General features: G+C 59.9%; 1 protein-coding gene across 1 annotated transcript; it reads right to left on the bottom strand.

Annotated features, from left to right (window-relative positions):
* Positions 1–6,893: 6,893 nt before the first annotated feature.
* On the bottom strand, positions 6,894–18,637 carry BOK (BCL2 family apoptosis regulator BOK). Its single transcript, XM_028483567.2, has 5 exons — positions 18,386–18,637; positions 17,595–17,846; positions 14,667–14,795; positions 8,660–8,823; positions 6,894–7,693 (listed from the first exon to the last, which is right to left on the bottom strand). The coding sequence occupies exons 2-5, from the start codon at positions 17,815–17,817 to the stop codon at positions 7,568–7,570; spliced, it is 642 nt and encodes a 213-aa protein (XP_028339368.1). The 5' UTR covers positions 17,818–17,846; positions 18,386–18,637; the 3' UTR covers positions 6,894–7,567.
* Between the last annotated feature and the right edge of the window lie 250 nt (positions 18,638–18,887).

Genomic DNA, 18,887 nt, shown 5'->3' with positions numbered 1-18,887 from the left:
ATCAGGAGCCTCACCAGGAACGTAGACACGGGGTGACAGGAGGCCGCGCTCAAGGGCAGGGGTCAATGTCTGCAGCCGCACGTCCCCTTGTCACACACCCTGGGGACAAAAGGCACCACCAGGGGCCCTGTCAGTACCTGGGAGCGCAGGGGAGGGACCGGGGCTGGTGCTGAGCCCTCAGAGGGGCGGGGCCGGAGTGTGAGGAAGGCGGCCGGCCCCCCGCGCGCAGGGTGGACGTGGTGGCCGGGCTGGGCTCGCCGAGAGCGTCAGGTCAGCAGAGACTCAGGCGCAGTTCGTCCCTCCAGCTGCGAACCGGGGAAACCAGACAAGTTACTGGCCTCTGAAAGTCAACGACGGGAGAGGAATGGACGGACACCCCCTTTCCAAAAGGGAGAAATAGGAAAGAAGAAGGCGTGACAGGTCCTGAGCAAGTCCAAAACCTTAAGGCTTAAGAGGAACGATCCTCTGTGGCTCAGTGTCTGTCCTCCGGGCCCCCCTGGGGTGGTCCTTCCCCCCACCCCCGCCCCCACAGCTTTGCCGGGTGCAGCGCTCACCACAGTTCGCGGGGGTTGGAGTCGTGTGCCTGGGGCTCTCCCCACGTTCTGCCCACCCAGGGTCACCCTAGCGGTGGCTCTGCACCCCTTGCGGGCTGTGGGTCTCTGCCTGGGTCATGAGCCTGAGGGTCTAGGTGGCTTCATCCTTCAACATTGAGGGAAGGTAGCGAGGCCCCCAGGGCTCCTGCATTCTGCGTGCTGGCAGAGATGGTACCTTGTGGAAGCCAAACACCGGTTCCAGCCAAGTCTGCAGCTGTGCCCTCCAGGGGGGCAGCCACTTCTGCTGTGGCCCAGGAATGTGGGGAGCAGAGCCTTATCCTCTGGGCCTGGGATGGAAGGGTCACCCCCACAATCTCTGAAATGCCTTTGAAGACATTTTTCCATTGTCTGGACTTCAGGCTTCTGTTTAGGTGGCTGCCTGGTCTTCCATCATGTGGGTAACTAGCTCGTGACTGATCAGTACTAACCTCCGTGGCAAGGCCTCCCACGCGTCATGATCTGTCTCAACAAGCTTTCTTACTACTTTCAATATCAATAGGCTGAGGATTTTCCACATTTTTAAGGTCTGCTTCCTTTTTGGTTAACAATTCTGTCCTTAAGTCTTCTTGCATTTTACTCTAAGTATTCAAGAGAAACAAGGCCCCTCATGCTTCAGCACTTTCACTTTGCTTGGAAATTTCCAGGCAAATAACCAATTTCATTGCTCACAAGTCCTACCTTCCACAAAACTAGGACACACAGTTCAGCCAAGCTCTTTGTCCCTTTTTAACAAAGATTGCCTTTCCTCCAGTTTCCAATGACCTCCATTTCCATCTGAGATCTCAGCAGACTGGCCTTTACACCTGTGAAAATTAGTAAAGGGAAACCGTGAAACTGGAGTGGGGAGGGAATTCCCTGGTGGTCCAGTGGTTAGGACTCTGAGGTCTCACTGCCAAGGGCCTGGGTTCAATCCCTGGTCGAGGAACTAAGATCCCACAAGCCACGCAGCATGGCCAAAAACAAAAAAAACAAAAAATAATGGAGTGGGGAGGCCACAAGGGGGAGTGCTCACCAGCTCCACTGGATGTCAGCATAGATCCCGACGGGAGGAGACCACCTGGCCTCTTAGGCCAGAAGCCCTTTACCACCATCACGAGGAAGGAAGGTTTTCTCCCTGCCTGGCAACAGCCCAGCCAATGAGAGACTGTCACAGCTCAGCCAATGAAAAGCCACCACATTTCAGACCCCCATTTTCCTCCAATGGACTTCTTTGCTTATAACAGCCCCTCCCACCTTACCTTCTCCTCTATAAAAGAGTTTCCTCTCCTTTGTCCTACTGGACTTGCCTGTGGACCTGTGCCACAGTTACCTGTCCTGAAACACAAATCTTTGCTGCTCTTTAATAAACCCATTTTGTTGGTAAAAACTGGCTGTTTTATTGTTTTAGATGAACACATCCCATATATCTTACCAACATTCTGTTCAGGATTACTTAGGTATTCTCTAAGAACACTGAGGCTTTCTCCACAGCTCTCCTCGTTTCTTCCTGGGTCACTGGAATTGCCCTGAACCGTCCATTCACAGCAGTGGAGGCTTTTTCTAACATTCATCTTAAAACTCTTCCAACCTCTAATTTCCAAAGCCACTTCCACATTTTTAGATAACTTGTTGCTTCTTGGTAACAACTTTCTGACTTAGTCCGTTCAGGCTGTCATAACAAAAATAACCATCCACTGGGTGGCTTGTAAACAATTGAAATTTACTTGTCCCGGTTCTAGAGGCTGGAAGCCCAAGATCAGGTTGCTGACTGATTAGGTGGCGAGGGCTACTTGCTTATGGACAGCCGTCTCCACTGTGACCTCACATGCAGAAAGGCTGAGCTAGCTCTGTGGAGTCTGTGTTATGCAGGCACTCGTTCCAGTCATGAGGGTGGAGGCTTTATGACCTAGTCACCTCCCAAAGGCCCCACCTTCTCCTACTATCACTTTGGGGGTTAGGATTTCAAGATACGAATTTGAGGGAAAACAGACATTCAGACCATAGCTCCAAGGGAGCCTGGAGGATGGGACCAGAGCTGTCTCTGCTGCTGGAATGATGCTGAGAGGAGCTTGGAGCAGCAAGGAAGCCCCACTCTCTCCCTCCTGCATCCCAGGCTGCGGCCTGCTCACAGCTGGAAGGGGGCTAGGAGGGCAGCACCCAGACCGGAGCAGGAAGGGTGGGGCTGAGAGCCGAGAGATGAAAAACAAATAACTGACATGGTCACCTGGTCCTCTTCTTCCTCCCCCCGCCCCCCATGCCACTGATTGTTGGGAAGCTGGAAGGCGTCCCCAGTCTGGATCCTGGGTTCCTCTGGGTTCCTCGCGGTGTCTGAACTGTTCCTCTAACCCCTCTGTTTGCTGTAGTCTGGAGGTTGGATCACACTTCCTAAGGGCTCTCCGGGTCTTCCTCTGCGTCATCTGCCTGTCTCACGTGGCTGATGCTAAACTTAACAGGCCCAGACGGTGCAGCCTGCCCGCTTTATTCTCAGCATCTATCAACCAGCCCGCCCATGGGTGACCCCCGCCCGAACCAGCTCCGCCATCAGAGCTGCTGAAGGGCCATCTTCTAACCCTGTCCTTCTGCGTTCAGTGGCGGAATTCTCCGAAGATCTTCCATCCATCCAATTAGGCTCAGTTTGGTTCCTCTGAAATAAGTTCACACCAGAAGGCCAGCGGAAACGCTTCTCTCTTCCCCTTTGATCGTCGGGTTTTAGAACAAGTGTGCCAGGGACAACGGTGCTGGCCGCCCAACCAGCCTTCTCACACCACACACACCCCCCCGCCCCTCCTGCTTCTGTTATGAACCCAGTACTTTTTGTATGTTCGATGTGAACTAGGCAAGTCCAGTCTTTCTTTGACAGACGGGAGGGGCCCACATGATGTGATAGTTGGCTGGATGGAGCCCCTCAAGCCCCTGATGGCCTCTGTTCCCACTTCCTGCCTCAGAACCTCTCTTCTCTCCAGTGGGGGTGGGACTGAGAGGCCCCGGGCAGAACTGGAAAATCCCTTTATAAATTATTTTCTCACTTATTTCCACTTAACTATTTGAGATCTCATTGCAGAGATCGCAACCCTTCACTCTCAACTACTTTAGCATGGGATACATGCATTTCTTTAAGAAAGAAAAAAAACTGTGCATCCACACTTAGGTTTCCAATTCAATTTTTCTTTTTTTTTTTTTTTTTTTTTTTCGAACCCGCATCCCCTGCATCGGCCGGCGGACTCTCAACCACTGCGCCACCAGGGAAGCCCCTCCAATTCAAATTTTAAGATTATAAAATTTTTTACTTAAATTCTTTGGTTTTACCTCTTTTAAGATGAAAATCCTGTTTATCATTATTTGCTTTCTCCTACAGGATACGTAAGATTATTTGAGAATAATAATATTGTTATTAACAATAAGACTACTGATTGAAGTTTGACTTTTTTGCTGTTGTTTTTACAGCTTTCTCATTGAAGATGTAAAGTTAAAATACAGTTGGAATAATTGATTCCTCTGGGTGCTTATGTCACCAACTTGATAGAGAAACTCATTTATTTAATTTTTAAAAATTGACTGTTTTCTTAAGTTAGCTTTGCTTATGCAAAACATCCTACGTGACCCTATTGTCAAAAGTGTACAACAAGGGACTTCCCTGGTGGCGCAGTGGTTAAGAATCCGCCTGCCAATGCAGGGGACGCAGGTTCGAGCCCTGGTCGGGGAAGAGCCCACATGCTGCAGAGCAACTGAGCCTGTGCGCCACAACTATTGAGACTGCGCTCTAGAGCCTGCGAGCCACAACTCCTGAGCCCATGTGCCACAACTACTGAAGCCCATGTGCCTAGAGCCCACGCTCCACAACAAGAGAAGCCACCGCGATGAGAAGCCCGTGCACCACAACAAAGAGTAGCCCCCGCTCCTCGCAACTAGAGAAAGCCCACGCAGAGCAACAAAGACCCAACGCAGCCAAAAATAAATGAATAAACATAAATAAATAAATAAATTTATTTATTTATTTTAAGTGTAAAACAAGATAAATTTTGCTCCACGTGGGTGTATAGCCCAGCTGCTGAGTGCCCCACCAGGCAGCCCTGCCATGGTTTATCCAGCAGACACCCTGATGCTGGGCATCTGGGTTGTTTCCAGTCTTTTGCTGGTCAAATAATGTCACAATGAATAACTTTATGTACATGGCATTTTGGACTTTGGCCAGCGTAGCTCTGGGATAGATTTCCAGAAGTAGCCAGTCCGAGGGTAAATGCATCTATGACTTGTCCAAGTGTTGCCCCTCCCCCAAGGGACTGTGCCATTTTGCTTCCCAGCAGTGTTGTGTGAGGGGACTTGCCTCCACCAACAAGAGTCTGTTGTCAGATTTGGATCTGGGCCAACCTGATTGGTGAGAAATGAGATCCTGCACGCATTTCTTTTTTTTGGTTGCACCACACCGCATGCGGGATCTTAGTTCCCCAACCAGGGATTGAACCCACACCCCCTGCAGTGGAAGAAGCGTGGAGTGTTAACCACCGAACCACCGGGGAAGTCCCTGCATTTCTCTTTTTTTGTCTTTTTCTTCTCGACTTTTCGAAGCTTTTAAGTTCTTTTGAATTATAAACATTAATCCTAGTATTCCTGATTTTCAACGACCATCTTTCATGGAGGTGAAATGCACGGTTACAACATGAACTTCACTATTCCACAGTGTCCACAGGTGTACAGTTGAGTGGTATTTAGTACATTCTCAGTGTCGCACAACCATCAACTCTGTCTACTTCCAGGACACTTCTGTCACCCCAAGGAGAAACCCCCTACCCATTAAGCCACTCCCACTCTCTACCCCCCACCCCTGACAGCACTGCTCTGCTTCCTGTCTCAAGTTGCACATACTTTTGAAAATGTGAAATGTTACATTTTTTTTTTCCCCAGCAAGTATTTTGTCTTTTCCTGCTCCTGGATTTTAAATCATGTTGAGGAAGATTCTGCTCACTCCCCAATTAGAAAGAAATTCACCCATCATCTCTAGAACTTGTTTCATTTTTCATGCTTGGCTCTTGGATCCATTTGGAATTTGTCTTGTGTCTAGTGTGACATACGCGTTCGATTTGGTTTCTGAGTGTTAACTGGTTGTCACATTTGCTCACAAGCCCAGCTCTTCCCACCTCATCACGGACTTGGTTCTCCAGGCACGGGGGTCTGTCTCTGGGGGGTCCCGTGACCCTGCGCCTGCCTGCCTGCATGCATTTGGCCTGGGGCCTGGTGGTCCAACAACAGACTCGGAGGCGGAGGCCTAGACCCTCCTCATTTCTCTTCTTTGAAGGGTTTTCCCGGCTGCTTTTGCCCTTCCCTCCCCGCCACCCGCCTCACATGAACTTTATAATTTGCTCTTCTGGTACTTTCATAAGGATTATGTTAAATATACAAAGCTACTTATAGAGAACTGTCTTCTTTATGAGATCGTTTTCCTCTGGAACATGGGATTTCTTCTGTCCTTCCAAGTCCAGGGTGTCTCTGAGGTACCTTCAGAGTTTGCCTCACATTGGGTTTCGCATTTCTCACTCCGCTTATACCCCGAAATGTCATCTTCTGTTGTTGTTGGAAATGGCGTGTCTCCTCTACTGCAGCCTCTAACCCAATGTCCATGCAGATGCCTGGTCTCTCTGAGTGACCTAAAATCTGCTGCTTCCCTGACTCAGCATCTGTAACATCACTTTCCCAGGCTGGAAATGTACCAAGGGATCGATCCTAGTGACGGAAGCAGGGTGGCAATGGGACCTTCCTCTCCTCCCGCCCCCTTCCTTCCCTCTCGCCATCTGCCAGACTTCCCACTGCGAGCGGCCCTGGATCCCGTGCAGACAGAGCAGGCAGAGCTTGGAGAGGTGATGGGCTTGCAGGGGTGGCCGCCCCCCGGGAGGAAGCTGAGGAGAGGGGTCTTGTGGGGGGCCCTGGGGCCAGGAGGTGGGCGATGGGGGGAGGGGGGCGGCCCCCCTTGTGCATGGCAACCTCGCCTTTGGGCTCTTCCCCAGGAGGCTGGATGGGGAAGGGAAGACCCTAGCGGCCGTCTGGTCCACCCTGCGTCATACAGAAAGGGAACCGGGGCTGAGAGAGGCCGCGTCCAGCACCGTGTGCCTGCTGCCGGGCCAGAGGCAGGGGGCGGGGACTGAGGAACGCGGGGAGCCGCTGCTGGTGCACGCATGGTGGCAGCACGTGCAGGCGTGTGTGCGCGCGGGCCCGGTGTGGCACAGGGCAGCACACGTTGGCCTTGGAGAGGGAAGCCGTGCGCCTGTGCTCCAGCACGTCAGGCCGGCCTGCCATCTGTCGGGTCCCTGGCAGTCGCAGGACAGGCACAAAAGGAGCACAGAGGGTCACCCTCCACGGCTGCGGGACTTTATTGGGATCGACAAACACACCGTCCTTCTCGGTCGTGGGCTCCCGCGTCCACAGGACCCCGCCACACAGAGACCCACCCCCGGTGCACGGCGCACACACCCTCCCTCTAGAAACGGGTTCAGCAACCACCACACGAGCCTTAGGCCCCACGTGCAGGGTCAGTAACACTCCACAGCTCCTCCAGCCTCGGGAGTCGCCTTCAGGCCCAGAGCCCAGGCCCCCTGCCCAGGAGGACGGAGGCCAGCTCACGCCCTGACGTGGGAACCCCACACGGAGGGGCCCGGCGTCGAGGGAGAGCTTGGGGTTCCCGGCTCCCTTCCTGCAGGGCCTGGGACGTGACCCTGACTTTCTGGCTCTAGAAAGAAGGGGACCAGCGGGGGTTCCGGGAGAGGGGGAACGATGGGGAAGGGCCCCCTGTCGGCCCTGAAGCCCAGCTCCAGGGCCAGGAGCCCCCCACTTCCCTGTCCAGAGGGCCTGGGTCTGCGGAGGAGGGGCTCAGGGCAGGGCTTCCAGCTTCGACGCGGGGCTCCGAGGGTCTTCCCGGCTTGGGTGAGGCGGAGGGTGGTGCTTTCGGGGGCCGAGGGCCTCCTGTGTAAGGGGGCCGGGCTGCGGCCCCTGCCCAAGCCAGCAGCTCATCTCTCCGGCAGCAGCATGAAGAAGGCAGCCTTCAGGAAGCGGCCAAAGCTGCAGAGCGCGGCCACGAGCCAGTGGGAGCGGAGGCCGGGGTCGCTGCTGACCACGCACTCGAGCACATCCGTCTGGGAGGGAAGAGGGGCAGTTAGAGGGTGGGGCGGGGAGGGTGCGGCCCCGTGCCCCGCCCGGTGTCAGCCAAGTCGCCGTTTGGGAAGGCTTGTGGTCCAGCTGGATGGAAGGCTCCAGCACGGGACCCGACCCAACAGGTGGATTCAGACGGTGAGAGGGGAGGGAGGGGAGCCTGCTGGGCCCCCAGCCATGGGACCGGCTACCAGCTCGGCCACCTGCTGACATCCTAGCGTCCTTCCGCAGATGCCCTGGAGCCTGGGGTGCCAGGGAAGGACAAATCCCTTAGAACAGGAGCAGGGAGTGAGCTTTCCAGAAGCCCAGTGAATGGCCACTCCTTACTTCCTTATTCCTTTCTAGTCCTGCTCAGAAATGAAGTACTCTCCCTGCAGCTTGACCTCTGGCCGTGGTGTCAGTCAGTGTCCTGGCTGCCCTGGTGCCCAGCCTCAGCCAGGCTCCAGGACAGGACGGCAGGAAGGGACAGCGGGAGGCCCGCAGCCACGCGAATCATCCAGGAGGTGACGCCCTCCCCGCCCAGTGCCGCCTCCAGATGAGACCACGGCCCCGGCGGCCCCTCACCGCCCCCGCCGTGGCTCCAATCCCAGCAGAGGGCTGAGCTCCGTCCCCTCGGCCAGCGTGCTTTGCACACCTTTGCCCACCATCCATTTTACAGAGGGGAAAACAGCTCTCCTACAGGTGGGGCTGCCCCGCAGCCCCCGAGGCCTGGCCAGGTGAGCGGGGACGTGGAGACTCTGACACCATCCCTGCGGGCGGGCGGCGGGGTTTTAGCTCTCGAGTCGGGGGTGGTCCGACCCAGAGGGCCCGCACTGGAGCTGAGCTGCAGGAGCCGTCCTGGGCTGGGCAGCCCCGGCCTCGCCCCTCCTCCAGCCCCGATCACCGCTGCCACTGCCGGCACTCAGGCATTCAACCACCGCCCCCTTCCTGGCACCGCCACATCCCCTCACCCATCCACCGCGTCTCCGCAGCCAGGTCGCCAGCGTCTTCCGCACGAACTCCCCGAGGCAGTCAACGAGGGCGTGGACCAGGGCGGGCTGGGCCTGTCGCACGCAGTCCACGGCCAGCCCCGCAGCCACTGAGTACAGGGACACAACCTTGCCCCAGGTGATTCCTGCAGGGAGAGAGATGGGTGCTGGTCACCAAAGGCCACCAAGGCCCAGCTCGAGGCCAGCCCGCAGGGTCACGTGAGGGGGCTGAGCCCTTCTGAGCCACACCCCTGCCACTCCGCTGGTGACTGGGGTCGACGCCCGGGGCAGCCTCAACCCACAGCTCCACCAGACGGGGAGCTCGGCCAGCAGGCTGCTGTGCAAGTCCCAGCCGCCGCCTGCTGCAGGGCAGTCCTGCCACCGTCACAGGTCGTCCTCAGGCGGGGATGTCTCGAGCCTGCGTTACACCCCTGCACACCTTGCACCTGCACACCTGGGCCAGGGCCTGGCGATGACCCTGCATAGCCCAGTATCTGCTGCAGGAAGTGATGGAGCACAAAGGCAAAGAGGGGCCTGAGCAGCTCAAGGGGGCTCAGTGACTTGGCACTGGATGTGATAAACAGGAAGGAGCTTCCATCTGCACCTGCCCCCAGCACAGCCCTGCGAGGACAGCAGGATGTTCTCCATGTAAAGAAGCTGAGGCCCCGGGAGGAATGGCCTTCCCCAGACCACCAAGCTACTGGGGGCAGAACTGAGATGGAGCCCACCTGGGAGGAAAGACAGACGAATGACAATCTGGGAAACAGTGCTTGCCAGTCGTATAAGGTTCCTTAATATAGAAAGAGATTGTATAAATCAATGAGAAAAAGAGAGAAACCTTTCAAAAGAAATACGAACACAGAATACAAACAGCTGATTCACAAAAGAAAAAATATTAACAGTACACTAGACATATGAAAAATGCTCACCCTCACTGATAAACAAAGAAGTGTAAATTAAAACGAGATGTAAATTATAGTCTGTCAGACTACAAATTCCAAGTGGCAATGTGAGGACCCATGTAACTCTGCAGCCTGGGAACTGTGATGAGAAAGACAGCTGGAGGGCACCCGGCACCCCCTGTGAAAGGACACAAACATGGGTGCCCCGCCTGAGTCCTCGAAGGAAGCAGCACAGGCAGGGAGGAAGCACGCCCCTCAACCCATGTTCACACCACAGCTGGGACAGTCTGTCATAAGAGCGCAAGTCAGTGCGAATGAATCCCTATTCAGAGTCGCCAAAAGGTGGAAATGACAAAACATAAATAAGCAGTGAATGGAAAAGCACAATGTGGTCCAGCCACACAACGGAATGATATTTGGCCTCAAAGTGGAAGGAAGCACTGACAGGGCCACAACCTGATGAACCTTGAAAACATCACGCTCAGTGAAAGAAGCAGACTTGAAAGGCCACACATATCGTATGAGTCCATTCCTATGAAATGTGCAGGACTGTCAGATCCGTGGAGACAGAAAGCAGACCAGGGGTCACTGGGGGCTGCGGGAGGGGCCAGGCAGTGACAGCTTAATGCGAGTGGGTGCTCTTCCCACTGACAAAGCACTTGGAGAGGTGGGGGTTGCACGATATTGTGGATGCATTCAACGCCACTGAATCGTATACTTTAAAATGGTTAATTGGGACTTCCCTGGCGGTCTGGTGGTTAGGACTCTGTGCTTCCACTGCAGGGGGCATGGGTTCAATCCTTGGTCGGGGAACTAAGATCCTACATGCCGCGTGGTGTAGCCAATAAATAATAAATAAATAAAATGGACAATTGTACGTCATGTGAATTTCACCTCCACGAAAAGAAAATTTAAAAACCCCGTAAATCAGGCCAGGCCACTCCCCAAACCCTCCTGTTACTGTCCCTTCCCATCTCCTTCAAAGTAAATCCAAGTCTGAAGTCCCACCTGAGCTGGCTGCTGGCCCCTCTGAGGCCCCCTTGTCCCGCGACCCGGCCTCGCGCGCGCTATTCCAGCCTCACCGCTGCCTGCGGGGCTCCCTCACCCCCAGGCTCTGCTCAGGGTCCCCCTCTAAGGGCCACGCAGGCCAGGACGGCATCAGGTCCTGGTGACGCTGCCGTCACACCACGCGCCCCGTTTCCCAGCTGCTCGCGGGTGCCAGCCCTGGCCGGCTCCGTGCTGCTCACAGCTGTACCCGGGCACCCCCAGGCTTGGCGTCCAGCAGGCACCCAACACACCAGGGGGCAGGCGAAGGGTCAGCGTGGCAGGGCGGGGATCTCTCGAGAGTGAACACGCGTTCTGCGGTAGGTGCTGCGTGGAGAGGGGAGCTCCTCACGATGGCCACGGTTTACCTGGAGAGGAAAGCCCTGGTCCGGAGGTGCCGGCAGGGTGGTCTCTGCGAGGTGGGGCTCAGGTGTGTCCGATTTTCTTTGAGCTCTTTGTGTTCTTTTTTATGGAGCTATAATCTCACTAGTGTAAATTCATCCTTTTAAAGTGTGAGATCCCGTGTTTTTAGCATATTGACAATGTTGTACAACCATCACCACTATCGAATTCCAGACATTTTCACTCCAAACCACTGTCCCCAGGAGCATCGTGCCCTGGTCACCCCAGCCCCGGTGACCTCTAATCTACTTTGTCTCTATGGAATACCTGTTCTGGACATTTCACGCGAATGCAGTCACACAGTATGTCCCACTTTGTGTCTAACTCCGTTCACTGAGCAAAATGTTTTCAAGGTTCCTCCGTGCTGTCCTGGTGTGGGCACCTCATTCCTTTTTATGGCCGAATAATGTTCCATCGAGTGGATGGGCCACCCATCAGGAAACGAACACGTGGGCTGTTGGCCCCTCCGGCTGTGGGGATGTGCGGCTCTGAACACTCGTGTGCAAGCCCTTGTGTGGACATGTGGCTTCCTTTCTCAGGGGTCAAAACCGAGGAGCGGAACTGCTGGGTCAGGGGGTGACCCCGTCAGAGTTACCATTGGAGAAGCTGCCGGACCACTTCACGCCCGGACTCTTCACAGCCTCACCCGTGCTGGGTTCTCTGACGTTCTGCCTTGAGCGCCCCAGTGGGCGCGAGGTGGCATCTTGTTGTGGTTTGACGTGCGTTTCCCCGGTGACTAATGATGCTGAGCAACTTCTCATGCACGTACTGGCTGTTCATACGTCTTCCTCGAAGAGATGTCTATTCAGACCCTTTGCTCCTTTTAAAGTGAGATGGTCTTTTTAGCACTGATTTCTGAGAGCTCTTTATCTCATGTATTTTCTGATCTTTCTGTGGTGAAATATTTTGCTCTTGTAATGAGAAGAAAAAAATGAAAACACTTGCCAACTTTCAGTTTTTCCACTGAAGGGAACTGAGAGGCGCCTGCAGCCAAGACGCAGCCGGGAACAGCGCCCCCTGCCTCTGCCTTCGCGGGGGCTCAGCCACGTGGAACCCTGCCCTGCAGTCCTCGAGCAGTCCACGTCACCGGCCACAGCCAGAGCAGGTGAGGGGCCGGCCGGGAGGACGAGGGGGAGGAACGTCCAGCCCGGGGGGCCAGCGAGTGCAAGACCCAGCTGCCTGGGAGAGGCTGCGGGCAGAGACGCGCAGGGCCGGCAGCATCTGATGGCCGGAGCCTGCCTGGTGGCAGGAGGGCCTGAGGACCGGGAAGGCTGGATGAACAAGGGCTGAAGGGAGACCTCGGGTGGGCGGGAAGCGGGTGCGTGGGGCAGCCACAGGCTGGGCGGGGCGGGCTGAGGGCCAGTGGGCAGCAGAGGGGTGGACCCGCAGCCCGTGCGCCACGGGGCCGGCTCCCCTGGCAGGGGCCTCTGAGGCCCACAGAGGTGAAGAGACCGCTTGCAGGTCACAGAGCCCACGAGGGGGTGGGCGCCCCAGAGCACCAGAGGGGCAGGCGGCGTGCGGAGGCCGCCACGAGAAAAGGGCAGGGCCAGCTGGGTGCAGCGGGGGTGCTGATCGCAGAGAAGTACATCCTGCTCCGGTTTCAAGCGAAAACGCACGGGCTGAAACTGAACTCCCCAAGAGAAAGAAGCCACCGCCGGTGCCCTGGTGCCCTGTGCCCGTTCATCACGGCCACACCTTCCTCCCCGCCCTGCCCCAGACCCCGCCTCGTCCTTCCAGAACCCAGAGCCCTTCTGGGCACGCCTCCGGCCTGTCCCGCACTGAGCAAGCAGGCCAGGCAGGGGTGGGCGCTTCGTCCCGCTGCCCGCCCTGTCCCTGCCCGCACACCGGCCACCCTCCCCGGGGCCCAGCCGTCCCCCCCCCCTCAGTCCCCAACACCAGCCGCACAGCCGCATTCTCAGAGACGACCCTTCCTTTTAAAGCCAGCCCTGGGCTCTAAGCCAGCCGCCCGCCCACCCACCCGACAGCGGAGACAGACCCCAGTGGCCACCCACGCGCCAGCGTCAGGCGGGACGGGAGCCCAGCGAGGGCCCAGGGCGGCTGTCAGCTCCCTTCCCCGGCCTGCCCAGGTCACCGCGAGGGCAGCCGGGCCAGGACTGCCGGAGCTCCTGGGCCTCCCACGCCTCTCTCCAGCCCCCTCCCTCCCAGGCACTCCCCCGGGAAGTCCTGGCCACCCAGTGCCGCCCTGGAGGCTGGGTCCTGCAGCCGGTGGTCCCGTGCCCCTGCCACGCCGGCCTGCCCAGCAGGGGTTGGAGGCGCCTCCTCGAGAGGGGACAGCGCAGGGCAACACCCAGAGGGTGCGGTCAGCGGGCTGGGGGCCCTCTGATGGGATGCGGCAGCCCCGGCCCCTCCACCGCCTCCTTGTTTCTGCCGGTGGGCGGAGGTCCCCCCTGGGGCGGGGACTGTGGCGCCCGACGCCCCAAAGCCCTGCTGCCGTCCCAACCGTCCGACGTCGGCTAAGGAAAGGCAAGGGGTGTTCCGAGGTCACACCGCAAGTCGGCGACAGACCCAAAGCCGCTTCGCAGAAGGGGCCCGTCCTCCCCAAAGCCCTTCCCACCCTCGATGCCACGTGGCCACTCACACCCCGACTCCACCGGGACGCGCCCCGGGAACACTCTGGCTCTGGGGCCCCCAAGCTCCCCCTCCCTGAGGGCTGGGACTGGCCATCCCGTCCGTCACAGGGTCCCCAGGTCCAGGGCAGCGCCAGACAGTGCTGGGGAAACCTCGGTGGGGTCGGCTCAACGGAGCAGGTGCTGCACCGGGGTGGGGGCTTTGGTCCCCTGCAGGGCCAGCAGCGCCTGGCACCTGCTACGTACCAGGACACAGGACCGAGGTGGACACGCAGAGCAGGGGCGCCAGAACAGGGCACGAGGTCACGGGTGGGGAGACAAGGTCTGTGGACCACAGGGAGCCCAGCAGGTTCCCAGGAGGGGGCGTGGGAACGAGAGGGGGTTTTGGGGGATGAGTCCTGTAGCTTCCTGGGAGCCTGGAGGCAGGTGTGCGGACAGGAGGCAGCAGGAGCTGAACTCAGGGTGAAGGCACCAGGAGGAGGGGCAGATGTCACCTGCTCTTAGGGCCCAGATGGAGGCTCTGGGAGAGTGGCAGGCGACTGTGGGCCAGCCAGGTGAGACGGGTGTGTCAACATTCTCCAAACGTGTCCCGGTGAGCCACTCCACCAGGGGCTCCCACCCTGGCGCACCCCCCCCACTATGGGGGCTGTTCTGCAACTTGCCTCTGACCGACAGACTCAGGCTCAGTGACACCGTGACTTCTTAGGTCCAAAGAGCCTGGCGGCGCCCACTTGGGCTGCTTGGGACCTGCGGCCACGCCGTGAGAAGCCCAAGCCCCACAGGACACGTACAGGCCACACGCAGAACAGTCCCGCCCCACTCCAGCCAACAGTCAGCACCAACTGGCAGCCTGGGACCTGCAGCCCAGCCAGGGCTTCCGGTCACCGCAGCCCCAGGACTGCACAAGAGGCCCGTGCCAGCTGCCCAGCAGGCCCACTGTCCTTGGACCCAGGGCGGCTCCCCTGAGAGCCCACCCAATGCTGCAGCTCCGGCCCTGACCCACAGACCCTGGGCCATGCCAGCAGTGTGGGCCCCCTGGACACACAGGCCTACCTGCAGAAAAGATCTGGGCTGCCACAGCCAGGAACGCGTCGGTCACCACGGTCTCGGACTGCAGGGAGATGTTCAGCTGGCGGGCCACGTTGCGGTAGACGCTGGGCCGGATCAGCTCCAGCTCGTCCGCTGCGCGGTCACACAGGCGGGTCAGAGGTGGTCACACGGGCCTGGGGCCAGCCCACTCCTCAGCCTGCGGCCACAGCTGGGGACCCCGATGCCAGCCCTATTCCTGACCCCCCGCCCTGTCACATTCCCACCCACGAGACACCACCCCCAGAGCCCCCGGGGACAAGACCAGGGAGGTGCGGTGGGCACCCCCAGCCCTGCCTCTGGGGCCTGTCCCCTCTGCCGAGCCAGCCACGTCCCCCTCCCCCCAGGGCAGAGCCGGCTGGGCCAGTGGGGCGGGGATCCCAGCCGTGCCTGATCAGTGACTCACAGCCCACAGCGAGCTGCACGGGCGGGCGGCAGTCTGACAGGCAAAAGCAACCAGAGCCCAACATGGGCGTGGGCCGTGCCAGCGACCCCACACAGGTGGGGAGCCCGGCTGCTGCCTCAGAGGGGTGTCCTCGCTCAGGCCCCAGCACCGTTCGGTGAACCAAGAAAAGGAGCCACTACCCGGGGCCACCAGCACCACACAGGGTCAGACCTGGGCTCCTGGGGCCAAGCAGGGGTATCTGGATGGGGCGGCCGCACGTGGCAGTGGTAGGCCCTCTCAAGGGCGCTGTCTGCACGTGTGCCCGCCGCAGCACCCCGGCAGTCGTGTGCCCGCCGCAGCACCCCTGGCAGTGGTGTGCCCGCCGCAGCGCCCCTGGCAGTCATGTGCCGGGAATCCCACACAGCCCTCGGACTGGGCGTCCCCCAACCCAGCCGCCTCTCCGCCAAAGCAAACAGGAAAATGCTTCCGACTGGAGGTCCAGGCGATAAGGGCTCCGAGTCACCCATGGGGCCAGATGCACTCCATCTAATTAATTAAGATCTGGAAGCAGAGCAGGACTGAGGTGAGGCTGTCAGAACGGTGGGGAAAGGAGGATGGAAACCCCCAGGGCTGGCCTGGCTGTTCCCACATACAGACCCCGGGGTCTACCGGGGACTGACCCCAGCTCGACCCGGGCCTCTTCCTGTTTGCTGCTGCTGCTGCAGGAGCTGGGCGTCTGTGCTCGGGAGGAACTGGGGGGTACGCTGGGGGCAGGGAGACAGCTCCAGGCCATGACGGGTGGGGAAGGGGCGGTCACGCTGAGCGGCTGCAAGGGTGGATGCTTTGGGGGCCCAAGCCATCTCCCTCCAGGGTCCCCTTAGCCATCTCGCAGGCACTGAACCCCAGGGACTGGCTGTGGTGAGGCCGGATGCTGGAGGAGGGCCTGAAGGCCTGGCCCCTGAGAGGGCCAGTGCAGGGCACTTGGCTGGACTCTACTCCTCCAGCCCAGGCCGGAAGCGTCCCAGGCTCTCCGGGTCTGAGGTCACAGTGCTGAAGGGGCAGATACCGGCCCGGTCTGATCAGCAGAGCCCAAAGCAGGGCTTTTCAGAAAGTTCAAAGAGTAGGGACCCCGGGCCCAAGGTAGAGGCAGCCCCGAGCCCCTGCTCGCAGGCAAGGAGATGGAGCTGGGGGCGGGCAGGGTCGCAGAGGAGGCCAGGACAGAGGCAGGACCTCCAACTGGCCACTCCAGAGGCTCTTGGGAGGTCAAGACACCATATTCACCAGGACCCTCTGGGATGCTCCCCCAGTACTGTCCCCACAGCCCAACTGGAAGAAGTGGCTTGGGCGCTGACCTCAGGGGAGTCCAGGCACTCTGGGCCTTTGGCGGATCCCCCAAACCCCACTTGCTCCCCTCCCCTGAGACCCAGACGGGACACCGCCCCCCTGGCAGCCCTCTGCAATGGCCCCTCGGCATCTGTGTGTCTTCCCCGACCCCAACACTCCTGTGCAGGCCAGGTCTACACAACCCTGCCCCCAGGGTCCACACAGAACAGGGGCAAGCAGACACGCGAGCCCGCCTGAGGAGGGGAGGGCGTCCACTTTCACAGGGTGCTACCTCCAACCAGGGCTCCGGGGCCAGTCTCTCCCCACTCTGCCTGGAGAGCCTCCTGGTCAGGGCTCCATCTGTGCTGCCACACCTCCCCGTGCGCACACGCTTGGGGTGGAACTGTCACACTGGATGGGGCAGGGCTGGGCAACCCCAGTCCCCGTGGAGAGGCGGACTGACTGAGTCAGCTGGGCCGGTCCCTCCCTCTCTGGGGTCATCAGAGAAGGTGGAGACAGTTACCCGGCTGTGTGTGACCCCAGAGTCAAGTACCTCCAGATATCCACTCAAAAAGCCGTCCAGGTGCGATCTTGGGCTACCTAGCCTCACGGTGGCTCAGCTCTCCTGGGGCACTAAATTTCGCAGGGAGCCCTAAAAGGCCCTCCAAATCAAGAGAAAAGAGCAACCCACGGCAGGACTTGAGCCAGTAGCCGCAAGGACCTATCTTCCAAAACAAACATCAGGACACGTGGTCCGACAAAGGATTTTTGTGCCCAGCTGAGTACAAGGGTCACTCTGGAAGTTTAGCCACCAAAACATCATTCTTCCCCGAGCCGTCTTTTCTTTACTGCCAGAGGGTCTGACATCCGGGCTGATCAGGCTAATGCGGGGAGGTCTCTGGCGGGTGCGCAGGCGAGCCTGAGCGGGGGCTGGAAGAGTGGGGTGCTGGAGGGGTCATCGGTCTGGGTGCGCCCGCCTCGGGCGCCGGGTTACTCAGGGCACCGCGGACCAGTCCCGCTCCCTGCCCCAGAGGGGACACCGAGGCCCAGCAGGGGCGGGTGCCGGCGCGGTCACCGGCGGGAGGGCCAGTGCAGGGACAGCTGTACCCCGAGGCGCAGCGAGGCCGCCCCGCCGGCCGGCTTTGGAGGGGAAGCCTAGGATCCCGCCCGCCGAGGCCCGCACTCACCCAGGCGCAGCAGCACCGTGCACACTTCGGCCAGGCGGCCGCCGGGGGCGGGCGCGGCGCGCTCCGGCGCGCTCCAGGCGAGGCCGGCGCGCAGCAGCCGCGCGTGCACGAACTCCCGGCCGAGCGCCTTGGCCTGGGCCACCAGCTCCTTGTCGGTGGGCGAGCGGTCAAAGGCGTCCATGATCTCGGCGGCGAAGACCGAGGAGCGCCGCAGCACCTCCATGGCGGGGACGCGGGCGGGGGGCGCCGCACCTGCGGGCAGAGGGTGCTCAGACGGGCCCGCCCCGCCGCCCCGGCCTGGCTGGCGGAGGGGAAGGTCGGCCGCGCGAGGAGGGCGGGCAGCGGGGCGCGGGGAAGGGGCGCGGCGTGCGCCTAGCTCGCGTGCGTGCGCCGGGCCGGAGCGCACGGGAGGCCGGGCCGGCGCGGCTCTGGGGAAGGGCTTCGGCCAGCTGCGGGTAAGCGTTCCTGTTTGTGCCCCAAATCTTTAAAAGCGCGGTGTCACCTTCTTTTAGATGCCGAACTCAATCACAAAGATCCCCACGGGTGCCGGGGATAGGCAGGACCTCGGGGAAATGGCGATTGGCTCTGGGGCCGCCGTGCCCGCGCTCGAAGACGAGTGCGCGGGCGGCGGAGGCGTGGGCGGGGGGCATGGCCCGACCTGCTCCCAACCGGCGGCAGCCGGGACCCCGGCCCGGCCCAGCGTTCGGGGCCACCACCCACCTCCTGGCCTCGCCGTCCTCGGTGTTTGTCCCCGGCCCCGCCGTTCCCATGGCCCGGCCCGCCCTGCTCACCTCTCCCGCCGCATGTCTCGGGCGCGGGGGCTGGGGAGGAGTGCTGGCCTCAGTATCTGCTGGCCGCCGTCTCCGCAGATCTGGATCCTTCCATTCAAACTGGCGAGGACGCGCGCCCCGCCCCGGCGCCCGCCCTGTCCACGCCTGAGCCGGGCTGCAGCGCTGAGGGCGCGGGGTCTCGGGCCCTCCGGGGGCTCCGGCGGCGTCGTCGGGGGCGAGGGGAGTGCGGTCAGCACAGCGCAACTTTCTGCGGGCGAGAGGCGAGGCTTGGGGCTTTGCCTTCTAAGGGAAAGGCAACCCCGGGGCGGAGCCACGGCCAGAGCTTCCCCGCCGCCTCCCCGCTTAAGGAGGACCGAGCGAGTTCCCGGTATGCGCTCAAGGAGGGCCACGGGGCAGGAGCTGTCCCCCACTGTCCCAGTTATTAGGACCTAGCTCTGGCACCAGCCGCCTGGATTCACACTCGGCTTCGTTATCGTATTGATTCCTAGAGGTTCTTTATATA

The sequence above is a fragment of the Physeter macrocephalus genome, chromosome 2, assembly GCF_002837175.3.
Source record: "Physeter macrocephalus isolate SW-GA chromosome 2, ASM283717v5, whole genome shotgun sequence".
Taxonomy (NCBI): domain Eukaryota; kingdom Metazoa; phylum Chordata; class Mammalia; order Artiodactyla; family Physeteridae; genus Physeter; species Physeter macrocephalus.
This window is presented reverse-complemented; position numbering and strand designations above follow the sequence as displayed.

Coding starts and splice junctions, on each gene's coding strand:
- BOK (XM_028483567.2), bottom strand. CDS start 17,817: ATGGAGGTGCTGCGGCGCTCCTCGGTCTTCGCCGCCGAGATCATGGAC. Junction 14,796..17,594: donor CACGGTGCTGCTGCGCCTGG/GTGAGTGCGGGC, acceptor GTGACCGCGCAG/CGGACGAGCTGGAGCTGATC. Junction 8,824..14,666: donor AGCCCAGATCTTTTCTGCAG/GTAGGCCTGTGT, acceptor CTCTCCCTGCAG/GAATCACCTGGGGCAAGGTT.